Here is a 20,602-nt window from a genome sequence, read left to right as displayed (position 1 = left end):
TTGCAACCTTTAGTCTTGGCTTTAGGAAAATATCACATTTATCTGTGGATTTTCAAAGGCTCCAGTGTATTAATTTAATATATATACCTGAATATTAAGATGAAAGCAATTTTCCATTAACTGCCAGTGGCCTCATTTGTTACACTCGGCCCTAGAGGGCCTCGAATCTCTGACTAGTCTTACACGGTCTGCAACACACAAGACCTTTTTAAAGTGTTGAAGAACAAAGATACCAGCTTGAGGACTGAGGTGCACCTGACCCAAACCATAGTATTTTCATTAACATCATATGTACGCAAAAGCTGGACAGTGAATAAGGAAGACTATAGAAGAATTGATGATGTTGAGTTAAGGTGTTGGAGGAGAATATTGAAAGTGCCATGGGCTGCCAAAAGAACCAATAGATCGTTTTGGAAGAAGTGCAGCCAGAGTGTTCTTTGGAGGCCAAGATGACCAAACTTCGTCTCTCATACTTTGACCATATTGTCAGGAGCGACCAGTCACTGGAGAAGGATCTCATGTTTGGTAAGGTGAAGGGTCAGAGAAAAAGAGGACCCTCCCAACGAGATGGATTGGCTAAGTGGCAGCATTGTTGAACTCTAGCGTGGCAACAATTGTGAGGTTGGTCCAGGATCGAGCAGTGTTTCGTTCTCTTGTGCATAGGGTCGCTATGAGTCGGTACCAACTTGATGGCACCTAACAAAACAACAACATCCTTTTTTGAATCCAGCTTGAATTTCTGTCATATGAGACCATTTTTTAATTTTTCTAAAGCAAAATTTTATTTGTATGTGATATTAATGATTTTGTTTGATAGTTTCTGAATTGCGTTGGATCACCTTTCTTTGGAATGGGCACAAATATGTATCTTTTCCATTTGGTTGGCCAGGTAACTGTCGTCCAAATTTCTTGACATCGACAAGTGAGTACTTCCCACTGATGCATCTGTTTGTTGAAATGTTTCCATTGGTATTCCATCGAATCCTGGAGCCTTGTATTTCATCAATACCTTCAGTGCAGCTTTGACTTCTTCCTTACGACTTTTAGTTCTTGATCCTTGTGATGGTTTAGATTTGTTTCAACTTGACTGGATCGGGATTCTGAGTGGCTTAGCAATTCAGATGTACTGACCTCGTATCATGCAATCTAATATAATATAATTACATCTATGATGAAATATACTGTGAGCAGCCAGTCATTTGAAAGGAAATTACCTTGTGGGTGTGATCTGCAACACTTTCTATCTTACAAGAAATAAAAGGAAGGAGAAATGTACATAAAGGGAGGGACCTACTATCACCAAGAAAGTTGAACAGGAGTGAAGTTCATTCTTTGGAACTGGGATTCCTGCACCTTGAAGTTCCTAGATCCAGGGGTAGGTTGATGCCAAGACAATGTGGAGATCACCAGTGATTGATGGGTCTTAAGATGCTGAAAAAAGACAAGGATCTTTCCCCAGAGCTGGTGTTCTGACTTCAGACTTCTAGCTTCCTGAACTGTGAGAGAGTAAATTTCTGTTTGCTAGAACCATCTACTTGTGGTATTTCTGTTACAGCCGTACTAGAGAACTAACATAGTCATATTTCTACATCCTGAAATGATTGAATGTCAACCAATTCTTTTTGTACAGTAACTCTCTATATTCCTTCTACCCTATTTTGATGCTTTCTTCATTGTTCAGTATTTTGGTCATGCAACTGGGGACTTGAATTTTTTTTTCTTCAATGTCACACATGGTCCTCCACTTTGGTTGTCTGTCTTTGCATATTTCATTATAATAATTTACTTTGTCTTTTCAAGATGCCCCTTGAAATCTTTTTAGCTCTTTGCTTTCTCATTTTTCTTTTGTTTTAGTTTTCTGTGTTCTAGAGAAAGTTTTAGAGGCCTTTTGACAATCCAGTTTGGTTTTTTCTTTCTTTCCTATCTTTTTATGACCTTTTCTTTTCTTCATAAATGATGCTCTTGTATTGTTGCACAGCTCACCTGTTTTTTTTAATTATTATTTTCAGTGTGTCAAGTCGATTCTTGATTTGTTCTCTAAATTCTCTAACTATACTATTTGTCCTAGTTTATCTCTCCTGGGGTTGCTTTAATTTTCTTCAGCTTCAACTTGGACTGGACTTTCATACACACGAATCAAGGCCTGCACCACACATACAGTCTGCCCCTTGTCTTGTTGTCTCTGAAGATTCTGAGCTTTTCTTTTTTTATCTTTCCACAAATGGAGGTGATTTGTTTCCTTTGAAATTCCATTTCCTTTGTATTCATGTTCATGGTCATTGTTTATGTTTAGGATAAAGGTTTTTGGTTTTATTTTGTTTAAACTGTTTATTGTGAATTGAGTGAAGGTATATAGACAAGGTCAGCTGTGCAATTAACAAATCATACCCTTTGTTTCATCTCATTGATTACAATCCCCTCCATGCAACAAGAGTTGTCCTGCTTCCTCCCTGTGATTCCTATTTGCATCCCACCCACTTTCCCATCTCTTCTCTGTCCTTAGGAAAATGTTGCCCTTTTGATTTTGAATGCTTGCCCATTCATCGTGAGCATATCTTACACACTAGTGTTACTGCTGCCCTGGCACTGTGTCAAACTGCAAAGTCGTTTGAACTGCAAGGTTTGCGCTGCAGTTCAAGTTTACCAGCTTCTCCTTGGAAACCTTATACAGGGTCGCTATGGGTCAGAATCAGCTCGACGGCACTTAGCAACAATATACCTGTCTGCTGCTTGGCTGAAACTTGGGCCACAAGGGTGAGTTCCTTTCCAGACCTGAAGGGTGGCTGAGAGCCATAGTCTCAATTTCCTACAAGTTCTTTCTGACCAGTAAATCTGGTCTTTTATTACTTTTTTTATTAAATAATTTTAAGTTTTACGCCACATTTTCTGCCATTCTATCTGGGACCCTCTAATTTGATCCCTGATAAAGGTATTTTCAAGAAATACAGTCGTGATGTTGATAAATTCTAACAAGTGATCATTGGCATCACTATTCTCACCAAGGCCATGATTTCTAACTATTGATCCTTCTCCTTTGTTTCTAATGCTGACATTCTAATCACCAGTACTTTTCATTGCATCTTGAGTGCCTGTTCCATCAATTTCAGACCCCAGAAGTTGAAATACTCAGTTTCTTCACTTTTGTCATTAGTAGTTGGTTCTTAAATTTGAGTAATAATTGTATTAATTGATCTTCCTTATAAGAACATGGATATTATCCTGTCACTGCCCTCATTATAGTTCTAGGTAGATCGTGAAATGCTCTTTTTGAGGATGAGTGAAACATCATTCCTCTTAAATTTGTCATTCCTGGTAAAGTAGATCATATGATTGTTGGACTCAGAATAGTCACTAATGTATGAGATACCAGGTCTGTTTCATTTTTGACAAATGTTGAGTTTTCCTAGATTCATAATTCTTGTATTTTATGTTCTAATTTTTAATGGATAGATACATTTACTGATGTGGCACAAGCGAAAAAGAAAACAACTATAAGTCCCTAAAGCTTGTCATTACGGTCTACTTTATATCAGACAACATTTTCCTGTTACAAGGTTTTCTAAGGCCACCTTTTTCAGAAGTAAATCATCTCATTTTTATTCATATTCTTTCTTAGTCTGGAAGCTTCACTGAAACCTGTCCACTGTGAGTGACCATGCTGGTATTTGAGAAACCTGTAGCATCATAACAAAACACAAGCCACAACAATACCACAAACCATCAGACTATCAAAATTACCTCTTTGACGTTCCAAACAATTTCTGAGTTGTCTGGAATTTAACTGGCTCAGTAGAAGCCCACAGAAGCCACTGTTTTGATTGGACCTTTTTTGAAGGCGCCCTAACTAGATTAAAACAAGTGAATTACTGAGAGACCGTGCCTATAGCTGTCCACAGATCACAGATGGGATTGTTTCAAATAAAGTGTATTTAAACCTATGTATGTGAGAGCTGGAACCGTAATACCAATACTTATTGACTTGTTAGGTGCCACTGAATTTGTTTCAAGTCATAGCCACCCTGTGTTCAGTGGAACGAACACTGCCTGCCCCTGTAGCATGTTGACAGTCATTGCTGTTTGAAGCCACTGTGTCAGTCCATCTCTAAGGGTCTTGCTCTTTTTCACCAACTTTTTAATTTACCCTAGCTGTCCCAGCATCATTTCTTGAAGAGACTATTATTTTCTTTTCGCTCTTGTTGAAAATCAGTTTGCTTGTAGATACATGGATTTATTTCTAGCCTCATTAATTTATGATATTGGTCTATGTGCCTGACTTTATGCCAGCACCACACCAGTTTTAATTTCTTGTATCTTTGTTTTACCTTTTGAAACCAAGAATTGTGAGTCCTCTGACTTAGTTCTTCCTTGTCAAGATTTTGGTTATTCGGGATCCATTCAATTCCTAAATAAAATGAATTTAGTGTCAGCTTTTCCATTTTTGCTTGAAAAGTCATTGGTATTTTGATAGGGGTTGCATTGAATATGGGGAGTATTGCCATTTAACAGTATGAACCCATCTATTTTTGTGAATATGGGGTGTTTTTTCCATTACTTAGGTCCTCAGTTTTGTTTACTGGTGGGTGCTTTTATAGTTTCAGTGTCCAATTCTAATAAAAACTTTTATGGTAGAATTTTGTATATATGGAATCAAACTATTTGCTAGAGATAGTTTTATCTTTTCCTTTCTAAGTTGGGTGCCTTTTCTTTCTTTTTCTTGTTGATTGCCCTAGTTAGGACCTCTAGTTGGATATGAAATAGAATTATCAGGAGCAAACAACCTTGTATTATTCCTGCTCTTAGGGAGAATTAAGGCTTTTAGGTTTTCATCATTAGGTATGATGTTAAGTTTTTTATAGATGGTACTTTATTATGTTGAATATTGTGTGTATGCTTAGTTCTTTGTTTTTGTCGTAAAAGATGTAGGATCTTGTCAGAAAATTTTCTTGCATCTCAAGATATTTTTGTGCTATTTTAATACACTGGATTACAATTTTTATTTTTGTGTATTGAACCAACCTTGTATTCCTGTGATAAATTCTACTTGGTTATGGTTTTGTATGATCCCTTTTGTATTTTGTTGGATTCAGTTTGCTAGTACTTATTTAAGATTTTTGTGTGTGTCTGTATTCTTAAGCGATACTGGCTGTAGTTTTGTTTTTCTTTTTTCTCTATGATGTTTTTGTCTAGTTTTGTTATTAGATGTTGCTAATCTCATAGAGTGACTTGGGACGTGTTCTCCTGTTTGTTGGAAGAATATGTGAAGGATTGGTATTAATTTTGCTGTAAACATTTGGTAGAATGCACTCATGAAGTTATCTGATCTTAAGCTTGTTGTGGGAAATTTTCTGATGATAAATTTAATCTCTTAACTTCCTATATGTCTATTCAGAAATTTTGAGTAATGTTTCTAAATTTGAAAATTACAAAGCCAAATGTACAGTTCTAAGTATGTGTTCTGTAGTCTGGCAAAGTTCTAGCTGAGTGTGAAAACCCTCCTTCCTATTAATTCATGGGGAAGTCTATGTGAAACCTGCCTTTATATCAGTTACATGTTTTAAATGTGATTTTTCTAAGAAGCGTTAATGTTTTTTATTTACACTATTGTGTAATCTTGCCCCCATAGTGGCTTGAAATTGATCATTGTTCATTGCTTTTGTATCAGGAGCAATGCAGCAAGTGTTGGATAACCTCACGGAACTGCCTTCGTCTACCGGAACAGAAGAAATAGATCTAATTTTCCTCAAGGGGATCATGGAGAATCCTATTGTAAAATCACTTGCTAAGGTATATTGGTTTATTTATAAGATCACTGAATTGTTTTGGAAATTTATTTTTTGTGTGTGCAGAGATCTCTTAGTTACTGCTATTTTAGAATTTGGTAGATGTACCATAGACTTAATTCACAAACAATGGATCCTGTCACATAATGAAATTTTAGCATACATGGAAATTAGACTACTTTTGTCTTTTCAGTGCTGACTTTCAATAGAGTATAAAATGACCAAGACTTTTAAAAGGTTTTAGGGAAATCGTAACTGTACAGTCTAGTTATTATAAAGCCTATCAAAAGGATCCTGTTGATGCTCAACAATAGCAACCATTTTTTCTGACATGCTAGACTGTGTATTTGCTTTTTATATAAATTCCTGACTTCCTATTCAGTACTTGGTGTTGTTCTTTTTTATGCATAACCTTGATACAGTAAATCTGAATTTGTCTTCAGCTCTCTAATTTCTCCCTAACTCTTTCAATAAATATACTAATGCAATCCTTTTTTTTTTTTTTTTTTTTTGGCCCGGTCAGTTACACTTATACTCCTTTACTATAACAATGACCATTCTTTCAAGTTCCCTGCATGATTCTTTCTGCACTCCTAAATTTTGGTTTACCCACAACCATGATCTTTTTTGCCACTTTTAAGATTACTGAAAATCTTATCTTTTGTAAAATTTTTCTAATAGTGAAAGTAAATGAATGTTGTAGAATCTTCATTTTATTTACATACTTGTTGATATTAAGACCGCATGCTTTGATTCTTCACTAGAAACTAATCTACTTGTAGATCACCCAACTGGAAGTTTTATTTTAATCATTTTTGATTACAGGTTTTCCAAAGATAATTATGTATTCCTATATTTTGTTAATAATATGCAGGATATAATTTACTCTCAGAGTCGAGCTTTTGTCCTAAACAGCAGCCTCTGTATTGCGTAGCGGTAAAGTTAGTAGCATCAACATCTGTTGAAATAAGTCGGAATTTTTTGATTCTGTATTAAAGAACTCTAAGTTTTATTGGTAGTTTTAAAATAGTTTCTCAGCTCTTCCTTTGATGTTGGTTTTGGGTTGTAGTTTTGTATTTTTAATGTACCTGTTATGCCAGCCACTTCTTGGAAATCCTTTACAGGGTTGCTATGGGTCAAAACCGACTCGATGACACGACTAACAACAGCACCACCATTATATGCTGTACCCACTTCTGTCTAATTTACGGTTTTGATCTGTACATTTAGAAACAAGATAATCATATTACTCATTTTACACAGTGTTTAAAGTTTACGGGATCTTTAAAATAAAATGATCTTTTAATTCCATTTATCTATGAACTTTTTGAAGCCCTCTCAGATACTATGTTGTCTTTGGGACAGCTTTATGAATTGAAAACTAAGACTCAGAGTAAATACACGGTTTGTCTAAGGTCCTTTTAGATGTCACAGAGATGGATTTAGGCTAGGTCTTCTGTCTTCTGTTCTTTGCCATTTCTACCATAACACAGGGCTAAGTCCATTTCTACCATAACACAGGGCTAAGTCCATTTCTACCATAACACAGGGCTAAGTCCATTTCTACCATAACACAGGGCTAAGAGTCCATTTCTACCATAACACAGGGCTAAGTCCATATATAAGTTCATGATAAAGAAGTGTGGAGGAATTTTAAGAACTTTTCTGTGAGTAAACATTTGTTGATCTTTGTGCCACTGATGGTGGTCTCTCAGAGGATAGTCTTGTCCACAATTCTTAATATGAAGTGGCTGGATGACTTCTGATACACAAGGAGCTACTGTGCTTTTTGATAAAAGTGAAATAAAGAACAGAAAAACCCAGGAGTATCCAACATTCAAGCAGGTTATTAACATATACAGATAATGGTAGTTTAGCTTTCAGGAAAAATGTACTAAGTCACAGCAGGTGGACACTCCAATAAGTAGGAAATGGAAACAAGGAGAAATACACATAGTTACACTCCTGGTGTGGCGCTATAGGATCACCACTGGACTGCGAACCACAAGGGCAGTGATGCAAACCCACCAACTATTTCTCAGAATCCCTACACAGGGTCACTGTAAGTCAGAACCAACTTGATGGGGCTTAACAACAACAGACTTGTATAGAGGCATAGACTTGTGATCAGTAATCATGAGAAAAAAGAAACACTAGAAGGATTCCCATTTATTAATCTCTGTCAAGTTGATTCCAACTCATAGCAAGTTGTATAGAGTATCCAAGGAGCAGCTGATGGGTTTGGACCACCAAACTTGCGGTTAGCAGTCCAGTGCTTATCCTAAAGCACCACACCTGACTCTGGCTATGAGAGAAAAAAAATAATCAGTGAGATCCCAGAAAATGCTCCTGATAGTTCCATGTGTAAATAAGTATTTTTAAATAATTTTTATTAAAATCCCTTTCAAAATAGAAATGATAGAAAAAGGATTAATATATATTAAATGTTATTAGAAAATTACAATAAAAAACAAACTCAAATGCACATTTTAGGACTGAAAAAGGCAATGCCTAAAGTTAAGAGCTCATTTTGGTGGCATTAGTAGAAGACCAGATACAGCAGAAGGTGGTATTAGTGAATTTGAAGATATGTCAGTAGCAGACACCCAAACTGAAGCTCAGAGGAGACAGAGCAGAAAAGATGTGAGACAAAGCAAAAGATCTGAACGACAGATAATTAGTATTCCAAGAAGAGAGGAAAGGGAAAATGGGGCAGAAGAAATGTAGTGACCAAGGCTTTTCCACAACTAGTAAACACCAACTTGACAGGTATAGAAAGCAGAGAAATATGAAGAAAAGCAAACCTAGGAAGGAGCATCATAATAAAATTCCTGAAAATCAAAGATGAAATGAAAGTTATGAAATTGCCACAGAAAAAAGAGATTGCCTTGATGGGAAAGAGTAAGACTAACAGCTAGCAATAAAACAAAAACTATGAAAGCCTAGCACAATGGATGGAGATCTGTTCCTATAAAGATCTGCAGCCTTGGAAACACTAAAGTGCAGTTCTCATCTGCCCTGTATAGGGTCACTATGAGTCTAAATCAACTTGATGGCGTGGATTTTTTTGTTGTTGTTTTTTAGTGGATTCTTTAAAATGAAGTGATAGTAATTATATCTTGTGGTGTTTATGACATATATATAAATGGACTTTTAATGTGCCACTGTGGACCAGCACTGCACAGCAAACCACGAGATTGGTGGTTCAAACCCATCAGCCACTCCTTGGAAACCCTATACAGGGTCGTTATGTGAGTGACTGACTCAGCAACACTTAACAGTGTGGTGCCATTGGATTAAACACTGAACTGCTAACCACAAGGTTAGCAGTTAAAGGCCACCAACTGCTCTTTGGAAACCCTATACAGAGTCTCTGAGTTATAACTGACTCTGTAGCACTTAGCAACAACAATTGAACTGCAAGGTCAGTGGTTCAAGCTCACAGCTGCTCCTTGGAAATCCTATACAGGGTCACTATGAGTCAGAATCAACTCAACGGCACTTAACAACAACATAAAGTATGTATAATATGTATGTTCAGTGGAACACAATAGCTTCCAAAAGAGACCCACACACATAGGGCCAACTGATTTTTGTCAGTCGTGCCAAAATAATTCAGTGAGAAGTGATAGTGTTTCTGTTGGTGTTATTGAAGCTATTAGATACCCAATGCAAAAAACAAGAAATATGAACCCTTACTCTTATGTCATATGGAAACCTCAGCTCAAAATAGATCATAGACCTAAAAGTAAAAGTTACAACAAGAAAACTGAAGGAATGCGTTGGAAAATGGCTTTGTGACTGAGTTAGACAGAGCCTCAAGATAAACCATTAAAAGTATGCATAAAATTTAAGAACAACTTGTAAATCAAATTTTTATCAAAATATTAGAAGTTTTCTTTTCATGTTGCTGTTAAAACACCATTAAACTGGTTTCTGAGAAGTAACTTGTGGATTTGAACCAACAATCTTGCAGTTAGCAGTCCAGTGCTTGCTCTGATAGTCCCAGGACTCATTTTTCTTCATAAGGCACCATTAAGAAAATTAAAAAGTCAAGCTGCAGACTGAGAGAAAATTACTGCAAAATGTTTATCTTGAAGAGTGTCTGTATGCAAAATACATGGACTTTTTATGACTCAGTAAGAAGATAGTCTGATTTTTTAGATGTCCAAAATATTTCTATAGATATTTAAAGAAGATGTGGACATGGCAGATAGCAATGGAAAGGGTACTGGGGCAGTTGTAAGTTCTGTGTCAGCTTGAGTAGGCCAGAGTTCTCAGTGGTTTAGCAGTTGAGTAGTACTTATCCCCCATGATGTGATTTAATTTTATTTTGATGAAGGGTGGGATCCCATCGCCCTTAATCCCACCACCACCTGATAGGATTTATGGGAGGTTCCAAAGGGTGTGACTTCCAATACCTTTATCTTACAAGAGATAAAAGGAGAGTGATTTGAGCTAAAAAAGAGGGGCCTACTACCACCAAGACAGATGATGTATCCAAAGTAAACAAATCAAGCTTTCGCCCTCCTTGCTTTCCAAGAACATTTTGATTGTATGTTTTCTAAGACTAATTTGTTTCTTTTTGTAGTTCACGCAGTATTCAGTGTTTGTTGCCAACACCACATCAGATACATCTGTTATTGTTCTGTCTTCCTTTTTCTGTTATCCAACTTTCACATACATTTGAGGTGACTAAAAATACCATAGCTTGGACCAGGTGCACTTTAGTCATCTAAGTGACATCTTTGCTTTGTAAAACTTTAAGGAGACCTTTTGCAGCAGATTGCCTGATACAATAAGTCATTTGATTTCTTGACTGTTACCTCCATGTCGCTTCCATTGTTGATCGAAGTGGAATAGCACTATTGACAGCTTCAGTTTCTTCTCCACTTGTTATGATGATGATGTTTGTTAATCCAGTTCTGAGGATTTTCATTTTCTCACATTTACTCTCTGTTTTGATGACTATGACACAAGTAACTTTAAAAGGAAGTTGAATGAGTATCTTTTTGTTTTCTCTCTTACTGCCCTTTACTGTCAGTCAGTATCTTTAGAAATCCAATTTTAACGTGTCTTTGGGAATGGAAACATTACATATAAACATGCAGATATAATGCATGTTGAGTGCCGTTGAATCAGTTCACACTCAGATTGACTCACAACAGAACAAAACACTGCCTGGTCCTACGCCAACGTTATGTTTGAGCCCATTGTTGAGGCCACTGTGTCAATCTGTCTTACTGAGCAATCGTCGTCTTTTTCTCTGACCCTCTCTACTTTATCAAGCATGGTGTTCTTTTCCAGCACCTGCTTCCTCCTGATTCAGATTATAAGAGATGACTCTTCACCATCCTCGTTTCGAAACAGCATTTTGGCTGTACTTCTTCTGAGATGAATCCTGGTGTGGCACTGCAGGTTAATGCACTGGACTGCAAGGTCGGTGGTTCAAGCTCACCAGCCACTCCTTAGAAACCCTATACAGGGTTGCTAGGAGTCAACTGACTTGATGGCACTTAACAACAGCAACAACATAGTCAGTATTCTTTGCCAGCAGCATAATTAAAATGTGTCAACTCTTCAGTCTTCTTACTCATTGTCCAGCTTTTCATGCAGACGATGCAATTGAAAATACTTGAATCAGATGATGCACCTTAGACTTCAAAGTGACAGCTTTGTTCTTTAATACTTTAACGAGATCTTTTGCAGCAGACTGCCCAATGTAATATGTCTTTTGATTTCTTGACTACTGCTTCCATAGGCATAGATTATAGATCCAAGTAAAATGAAATCCTTGACAATTTCTATCTTTTCTCCAATTGTCATGATGTTATTGACTGGTCCAGTGATGAGGATTGTTGTATTGTATTCTGAGCTGTAATTCATACTAAAGGCTATAGTTCTGATCATCAGTATGGTTCAGGTTCTCATTGCTGTCAACAAGCTAGGCTGGGTCTTCTGTACATTGCAGCTTGTCAGTGAGTCTGTTTCCAGTCCTGATGCTATATTCTTCTTCATATAGTCTTGTGTTAAGTTAATTGCTCAACATGCAGATTGAACAAGTATGGTGAAACGATGTAACCCTGACACGCACCTTGTCTGATTTTAAACCACGCAGCATCCCTGTGTTCTGTTGGAATGACTGCCTCTTTGTCATTGTACAGGCTCTATATTATAATTTGCTATAATAAAAGAGTAATTAAGGGTTCTTGAATTATCATTCTTTGCACTATTACCCATATGGAGAATGTTATCCTTACGCAGAATTTCATGGTCCACACAGTTGAATACCTTTGCGTAATTAAACACAAATACACAGAGATAAACATCCTGTCTTTCTGGTATTTTGTGCTTTCAGCCAAGACCCCTCTGACATCAGCAATGATAAACCCCACTCCTTTGTCCTCTTCTGAACCAAGCTTACTGCTGCAACTGGTTATTAATTACTTTTGAAGTAATTTTACTTGCATGTGATGTTAATGATAATATACTGTAATTCCCACATTCTGTTGGATTACCTTTCTTTGGAATGAGTGCAAATATGGATCTCAGTGAGTATACGAGAACGATAACATCAACAAATTCCACACTGCAGTGTTGTGTGTAGTGCATAATGATAAGCTCTAGTCTCTCCTCCCCACCAAAACAGATGTTCACAGGTGAAGTTTGTTGTAACTCTAATAAGTCATAGGTCAGGGACTTCATGTAAACCTGTACTGAGGCGTGTACTTCTTGACCTTCATCAGTAAATGCCTCAAGTCAGGTTCATTATTTGGCAAGCAGGGTTGAATCATCTGTATATCATAGTTTCCTTCAGGTCTAATGCTATATTCTTCATCATGTAGTTTGACCTCTCTCATTTTTTGTTCATCATACAGATGGACAAAATAAAGTAAAAGGATGCAATTTTGTGACTTGTAGAATCTCCTTGTTCTGTTTGAATGACTCTTCAGCCATGTACATATTCTGAATCAGCAAAATTTAAGTGTTCTGCACTTCCCATTCTTCTCCATGTTATCAGTAATTTGTTATGACACATGCAGTTGAATGCCTTTGCGTAGTTAATAAAATACTGGTAAACATCTTTCTGATCTTCTCTACTGTGAACCAAGATTCATCTGACAATAATCACGGTATCCCTCATTCATTCCATATCCTCTTGTGAATCAAGCTTGAACTTCTGGCAGTTTTCTGTTGATGTATGGCTTCAGTCATCTTTTAATTATCTTCCACAGAATGTTGGTAAACGTATGTTATTAGCGACATTATTTGAGAACTTTCACGTTCTGTTTGATCACTTGATTCTTTGCATATGATTCTGATTCTGCACCTTCATTGTTCACAAGGACTGAATAATACTCCGTTGTGAATATACCACACATTTTCGGCCAGTCCTCTGATAAATGTTTGGATGACTTTCTCTCTTACAAACTCGCTCGATATATGTATAAGAGAAATTGCTTAAAGATTTGCTATAATTTTTGTGTAGATATCATAAAATTTCTCACCAATCTCTCTTCCCACCAGAAATGTGGGAAGAGTGCATCTTTTCCCACATTCTCACCAACACACTGTATTATAAGACATTTTATCTTTGCCAGTCTGTAAAGGAGGAAAAGGATACTTTGTATCATTTCAAGTTTAAGAGATACTTGAATGTTCTTTCCTGTGAACTTTTGGACATAATCTTTCTTAGTTTGGTTTAATGAACTGTTGATTTTTTTAAATGGATTTTTAGAAGTTTTTATATATTGGGAAATTAGCATGTAGTGATATGTGTGGCTTGTCATTTGTATTTTAACTTTTCTAACTTTTGACAAAAAAAAAAAAAAATTTAAATGCTCATAGCTAATTTTACCAGGATTTTTAAAATTTGTTAGTGGTGTTTTTGGTATCCAGTTATAGCTCCAGAGCTTGTATCATAGTCAGAAAGGTCTTTTCTTACTCAAAGATGATAAAGATTCTTTTGCATTTCCTCAGAATGCTATTAGAGACAAGCTTCCAAAATGTTCTTTCTCCTTTTGAAAAGAGTTTAACAGATTCCCATTTCTAATTTTCTGACATCTGTATAATCTTTGTAATCATCCTATAGATTACTCTAAGACAGAGGTGGGGAACCTTCTTTCTTTCAAGGGCCATTTGGATATTTTTAACATTTGCAGGCCATACCAAATTACCAATTTAAAAATTAACCTGCTGGATTTGGTCAGGCATTTAACTTAACTCACCCCTAATGCTGTAGGATCAGCACTGAACTTTGAACCACAAGGTTGATGGTTCAAACTTACCAGCTGCTCCTTGGAAACCCTATACAGGGTTGCTATGCGTTGGAACTGGCTTGATGGCACTTAACAACACCAACATGTTGGCTGCAACCGCGGTTGCCTTGGCAGGGCCAGACCAAGTGATTTCACAACCCTTATATGGTTTGCCAAGGAGCTCTGGTAGCTTTGTGGTTACAGGTCCAGCTGCTAACCTCAATGTCAGCAGTTCAAAACTGCCAGCAGTTCTGCAGGAGAAAGAGGATGCTGTCTGCTGCCATAAACATTTATCGCCTCGGAAACCCTATACAGGGTCGCTGTGAATTGAAACTGACTCCACGGCACACCACCACCACCACCACCACCACCACCATGTGGTCTGTCAACCGGACATTCCCAGTCCTGTTCTCAGAGGTCCTCAACCATGTTATTTAGAAATTATCTTGGTACCTTGAGATAAAATTCCATTCTAAGAATTTAAAATCACTTGGATTACCTAGATGCTTTCTGACAAGTTTCTACTCATTTGCTGGTATTTACTTTATCTTCTTTTTATTTTTTCAAAACAAAGTTTATTATTTTTTGTGTAAGATGTGCAGAAGCCACATTAGGATTGAGCAGTGTTTTTCTGTTTTCACATCTGCACAAATTTGGGGTGTGTGTGTGTGTGTGTGTGTGTGTGTGTGTGTTTGAGTACTTTGAGATCTTTTCTTACTGTTTCTTGTTCTCGGGAGGATGAGGGTGACTTTTAACCATACAACCAAACATGTGTCCTGTGTTTTCAGATTTTTCAGTTAGTATTTAAGAGGAACAGTTGTTAATTTAAGTTGTTGTTAAGTGCCATCAAGTCAGTTTCGACTCATAGCGACCCTATAAAGGGTTTCCAAGAAGCAGCTGGTGGGTTTGAATCACTGACCTTGTGGTTAGCAGTCCAGTACTTATCCTACAGTGCCACACCAGGACTGTGTGTTACACATAGACCTGTTGTGATATATATAGTCCTTGCTTTTAAGAACTGTAAACACACATAACTAAAAGTATACATGGTAGTGTTGTTAATAATACTGGACAGTAGTGTTTGTCACTTTAGGTATAGCCCACAACCTTTATTACAAACTTTATTTGAAAGAATGGTTGGAGTCTGCTTGGGGTAAATACTCAGAAGTCCTGAAAGGACTTTTTATTCAGTTGACTCTTCTAAGGCTCAGAGGTGACTAGGATTCTCAGAATTGGACATACAGGAAGACTAGGCCATCTGTGTACCCACTCCCAGGGTTCTCCGAAGCCAGTCAGACATGGTTTCCCACCACTTGTGGCAGATGAAATACATTTTTATCATGTTACTCTAGCTGTCAGTTTTCCCGTGAAGGGAGACAAGACCCATTTATTCAAACATCTGGTCAGGGTTCAGTGTTTCCAGTGTCTTTTAAAAAAAAAAAAACTTGGTTAAATTCAAGTTGTTACTTCTTAAAAGTTACTAAATAAATTGGGACTTTAACATGAATGAATGATCCTAACTTCTTTCACAATGTCTCAGAGCTTAAGAAGTTGTAGATTAATAGATGCAGTGTCGTCATTGTTAGGTGCTGTCTAGTTGGTTCTGATTCATAGCAGCCCAGTGCACCACAGGACGAAACCCTGCTTCCGTCCTGTTCTGCCATCCTCATTGTAGTTAGGTCTGAACCCACTGTAGAGATGACTGTGTAAGTCTATTAGGTTTGGGAGTCTGTCTCTTTTTCTCTGACTCTCCTCTGGTGGTGTACTAGTTACAAGTTGGGCTACTAATGGCAAGGTCAGCTGTTCAAATCCACCAGTTGCTCCACAGAAGAAAGATGAGGCTTTCTTCGCCCATAAAGATGTGTAGCTTTGGAAACCTTAAACAGGGTTACTGTAAGTCTGAACCGACTTGATGGCACAGAACCACACCACCTACTACTTCACTTTACCAAGCATGATGTCCTTCCTAGGGACTCATCCCACCTGACAAAATAGCTAAACAACGAGAGAGACAGTGTCACCATCCTCGCTTCTTAGAAGTTTTCTGCGAATTTCTTCCAAGACAGATTTGTTTGTTCTCTGGCAGCCCGTGGTACTTCAGTATTCTTTGCCAAAATCATATTGAAATGCACTGATTCTTCTAAGGTCTTCTTGTTTTCTCTCCAACTTTCACAAGCATGTGACGCGATTAAAAATTCCATGACTTAGGTCAGGCGAATCTTAGACATCAAACTGACATCATTGCTCTTTAACACTTTAAAGAGGTCTCTCACAGCAGATTTGCCTAATGCAGTTGAGCCCAAAGGAGTCCTGTTGTGGCACTGGCAAGGTCAGCAGTTCAAGCTCACCAGCTGCTACTTGAAAACCTTGTAGTTGTTGTTGTTAAGTGCCATCGAGTCGGGTCCGACCCATAGCGATCCTGTACAGGGTTTCCAAGGGTGTAAATCTTTACGGGAGTAGAAAGCCTCATCTTTCTCCCGCGGAGCGGCTGGTAGTTTCGAACCGCTGACCTTAAGGTTCACAGCCCGATTCGTAACCACTACGCTACCAGAGCTCCTTATACAGGGTCAATCTGATTCGGAACTGACTTGGCAACAACAACATATTTTAGAAATTGATTTTCTGCGTTAATATAATTACAGCTGCTGTTTCATTAGGGGGGAAAACAAACAGCCGTTTCTGTACTTTGTAGTGAAGTTTTTTCCTATCATAAAACCAGTCTGGGAAGTTGGTAAGAAAAAACTTTCAGATAATGCTGTTTCAAGGAACTCTGGTGGTGCTGTGGGCTAAGTGTTACGTGTAGGACTTCTACACACGAGGTCGGTGGTTCAAATCCACCAGCCCACTCCAAGGGAAAAAGATGAGGCTGCCTGCTCCCATACAGACTTGCAGTCTCAGACATCTAACTTAGGGTGCAGTGAAGTGGAATCAACTCAGTGGCAGTGAGTGGGTTATGTTTGTTTCAGGGCTTTCAACCAGTTCTAGATGGTTCAGTAATTGCCATTGTAAACAAAGGCTACATTTACAATTTGGTTACATAGCAACCAAATGTGTTTCCCGTGATGCTTTGATCCAAGTAGAAACTAAAGAGCTGTTCCCCACTTAGGCTGATTGACTGTGTTCCTTTGAATGTGTGTTGTTCTCCAGAAGTCCTGCGCCAGCCCTTCCTGAAAATCTCAGGGAGCCTGGTGAGATTCAGTGATTTCCCAGCTTCTGGAGAGCAATACACATTTCAAGCACCACTGATGGCCTAAGTTGTTTGCTTCTTACTCAGGTCAAAATAAAAGAATGCCTGGGGGCACTGTAGGATCACTATTATTGGACTGCTAACTACAATGTGAATGGTTCAAACCCACCATTAGCTATTCAGGAGAAAGACGAGTCTTTCTGCTCCTGCAAAGATTTACAGCCTCAGAAATCCTCTCTATAAAGCAGGGGTGGGGGAAATCCGGCCCATGGGCCATATAAGGCCCTTGAAATCATTTGATCTGGGCCTGCCAAGGTCCAGCCATCACAGTGTTGTTGTTGTTGTTAAGTGCCATCGAGTAGGTTCTGACCCATAGCGACCCTGTATAGAGTTTCTGAGGAGCGGCTGGTGAGCCTGAACTAACTGCCCTGACCTTGCAGTTGACATAGCTTTTGCAGTCTGGCGCATTAACCCACAGCACCACACCAGGACTCCAGCCATTACATTATTAGGGGGTGAGTTAATTAAATGTTTGACCAAACATAGCAGGCTAATTTTTAATTTGATAGTTTTGTGTGGCCTGCAAATGACGTTAGAAAGTTTGACAGAAAAAAATGTTCCCCACCCCTGCTATGCAGGGCAGCTCTGAGTTGGCACGGATTCCCGTCATGTCAGCACCCCCACCCCCACCCCTCCTATCCAGAGTCATAATGGGTTCAGTGGCAGTGGGTTTGGTTTTGGGTTTTCAGGTCAAAATAACACCATGGACAGTAGATTTTGATTGCTATGCGATGCATGTTCTTCACTTGTTTACAACAGCTACAATTGCTGGACACTTTTAAACTGATTTAGAACCTGGTTTTTTTATTTATATAACATAATTCTGCCCTCCCACTTAGCTTTCTCTTTCTCTTACCGTAACTGTTTCCACATTTCTATTTGTCCTCCTTGCCCCAAATTGGCAGCAATGATGCTAGGTGAACCTAGATAGGAAGGAAAGATACATTAGAGTTTGCTATTCATTAATAATTTATTTTCGTTTCCTTGCTCTAAAGACCTAAATTGAACCAAACTCGCCCAGTATCTGAAGGAGCCCTGGTGGAGTAGTTGGTTATGCTTTCAGCTGTTAACCACAGGATCAGCGGTTCAAATTCACCCAGGCACTCCACAGGAGACCGATGGGGCTTTTTGTTCCTGTAAAGGTTTATAGCCTAAGAAATTCTATACAGGAGGATCTTGACTAGTGTTTCCTTAGTGTTGATGGTGGATCCAAGCAAAATGAGGTCTTTAACAACTTCAGTCTTTTCTCCATTTATCATGATGTTATTTATTGGTCCAGTGCTGAGGAGATTTGTTTTGTTTGCGTTGAATTGCGATCCGTACTGAAGGCTGTAGTATTTCATCTTCAGTAAGTATTTCAAGACTTCACTTCCAGCGAGCAAAACTGTGTCATCTGAGTATCAAGGTTGTTAACGAGTCTTCCGATACCCCGTTCTTCATATAATCCAGCTTCTCAGATTATTTGCTGCTCTGCATACAGACTAAATAAGTATGGTGAAAGTACACTACCCTATTGCATACCTTTCTTGATTTTAAACCATTCGGTATCCCCTTGTTTTGTGTAAAATACTGCGTGTTGGTCTGTGTACAGGTTCCTCATGAGCACAATTAAGTGTTCTCGAATACCTGTTTTTCACAGTGTTATCCATAGACTGTCATGATCCACACAGTCGAAAGCCTTTGCATAATCAATAAAGTACAGGTAAACATCTTTCTGATAGTCTCTACTATTACCCAAGATCCATCTGACATCAGCAATGGTATCTCTAGTTCCGTGTCCATTTTTTAATCTGACTTGAGTTTCTGGCAGTTCCCTGTCAATGCACTCTTACAGCCATTTCTTAATTATCTTCAGCAGAACTTTACTTACATGTTATATTGTGATACTGCTCAATGATTTCCATATTCCACTTTGGTCACCTCTCTTTGGAATGGGCACAAATATGGACCTCTTTCAGTTGGCCAGGTAGTTGTCTTCCAAATTTCTTGGCATACATGAGTGACTGCCTCCAGTGCCACATTAGTTTGTTGAAATATTTCAGTTTGTAGTCCATCAATTTCTGAAGCCCTGTTTTTCTGTAAACTATAGGAGTAAAAAATAACTATTCAGTTATTGATGGGCAAACTTTAATTAAGTTACCACATCTAGAATATGCAGACTCCATAACTCCAGTGGCAGTCAGTGACAGTGTATCTCATAAAACATCATTGTGAGACTGAATGGCTAAGTGTAAGATGGTATCAGAGTAGCTGTTTATATGGCAATGAAGTTGAGTAAGCATTCAGAGGTCAGAATTCCAGCCTTGGTTTTAGACTACCACACGGTAGGATACAGCTCTGGACCGCACGGTCGGTTTGAACCACAAGTCAGTCATTCAAACTCACCAGCTTCTCCTGGGAAACCTATACAGGTTTGGGTTTGAACCCTATACAGGTTTTGAGTTGGAACTGACTTGACAGCACTTAAAAAAAAAAAAAAAGCGACAGTACTGTCATCAGTAGCAAATCCCTTCGCCTCTCTTTTTTTTTTTATCTTCATCTGCAAATGAGGACAATAAGAGTTGGCCTCCTTTTCTGTATAAAAACATAGAGCCACCGCCACCGCAACCCCCCTTAGTATGCAGTTCCTGTTGCAGAAAAAGTTTTTTATACTACTGTGACATTATTAGAGTATTACACAGTTAAAAGATGCTAAGTTGAGTATTTTCTTACTAGGAAATGTGTATAAACAATTGGCATTTGTTACTCGTCTTACAAGAGTTAACTAATGGGTAAATTATTGTGTTTTTTTCCAGTGGTGATCATTATTTCTCCGTATCCTGTGTTGTCTGGTGGTGCTTGTCATCACCCTGCTATTACCTGACATGCATTATAACCAATCTCCATTCTTTGTGGCATTTTCTAGTCTTAATTTTCCTCTTAACCAAATCTAACAAACTGCTTCTTCTGCTTAAGTCACATTTGATCTTTGACATTTTTCTTTCAATAACATTTGTAATTTCTTCATAAAAGGACTTTATATGACTTTTAAAATTCATTCCGCTACAGTTTTTCTCAAGAATGTTCCTTAGTATGTGTCTCCCTTTGCCATTTTAAACCTTGGTAATCACCTAGGAAAAATACATTCAAAATAAAAAAAATATTTCTTTTAAAAATTAGAATGTGTATTTTGGACACCATATGGTAGAAATAACAGCTACAGTAGTCATGTGGACTGTCAGGTTTATTCCAATCCTACATGATCTAGAGGATAGAATAGAACTATGTCACAGAGTTTCCTAGATTGTAAACTTGATGAGAACAGATGGCCAGGTCTT

At 38.0% G+C, this 20,602-nt stretch overlaps 1 protein-coding gene across 1 annotated transcript in view; it reads left to right on the top strand.

Moving 5' to 3' along the window:
• Positions 1–5,664: 5,664 nt before the first annotated feature.
• MPP6 (membrane protein, palmitoylated 6 (MAGUK p55 subfamily member 6)) overlaps positions 5,665–20,602 on the top strand; it is a 66,647-nt gene continuing 51,709 nt past the window's right edge. The window contains exon 1 of the mRNA XM_006832207.1: positions 5,665–5,784. Coding sequence (XP_006832270.1) covers positions 5,668–5,784 — 117 coding nt within the window. The 5' untranslated portion in view covers positions 5,665–5,667. The remainder of the gene's footprint in view (positions 5,785–20,602) is intronic.

The sequence above is a fragment of the Chrysochloris asiatica genome, unplaced genomic scaffold (assembly GCF_000296735.1).
Source record: "Chrysochloris asiatica unplaced genomic scaffold, ChrAsi1.0 scaffold00006, whole genome shotgun sequence".
NCBI lineage: Eukaryota > Metazoa > Chordata > Mammalia > Afrosoricida > Chrysochloridae > Chrysochloris > Chrysochloris asiatica.
This window is presented reverse-complemented; position numbering and strand designations above follow the sequence as displayed.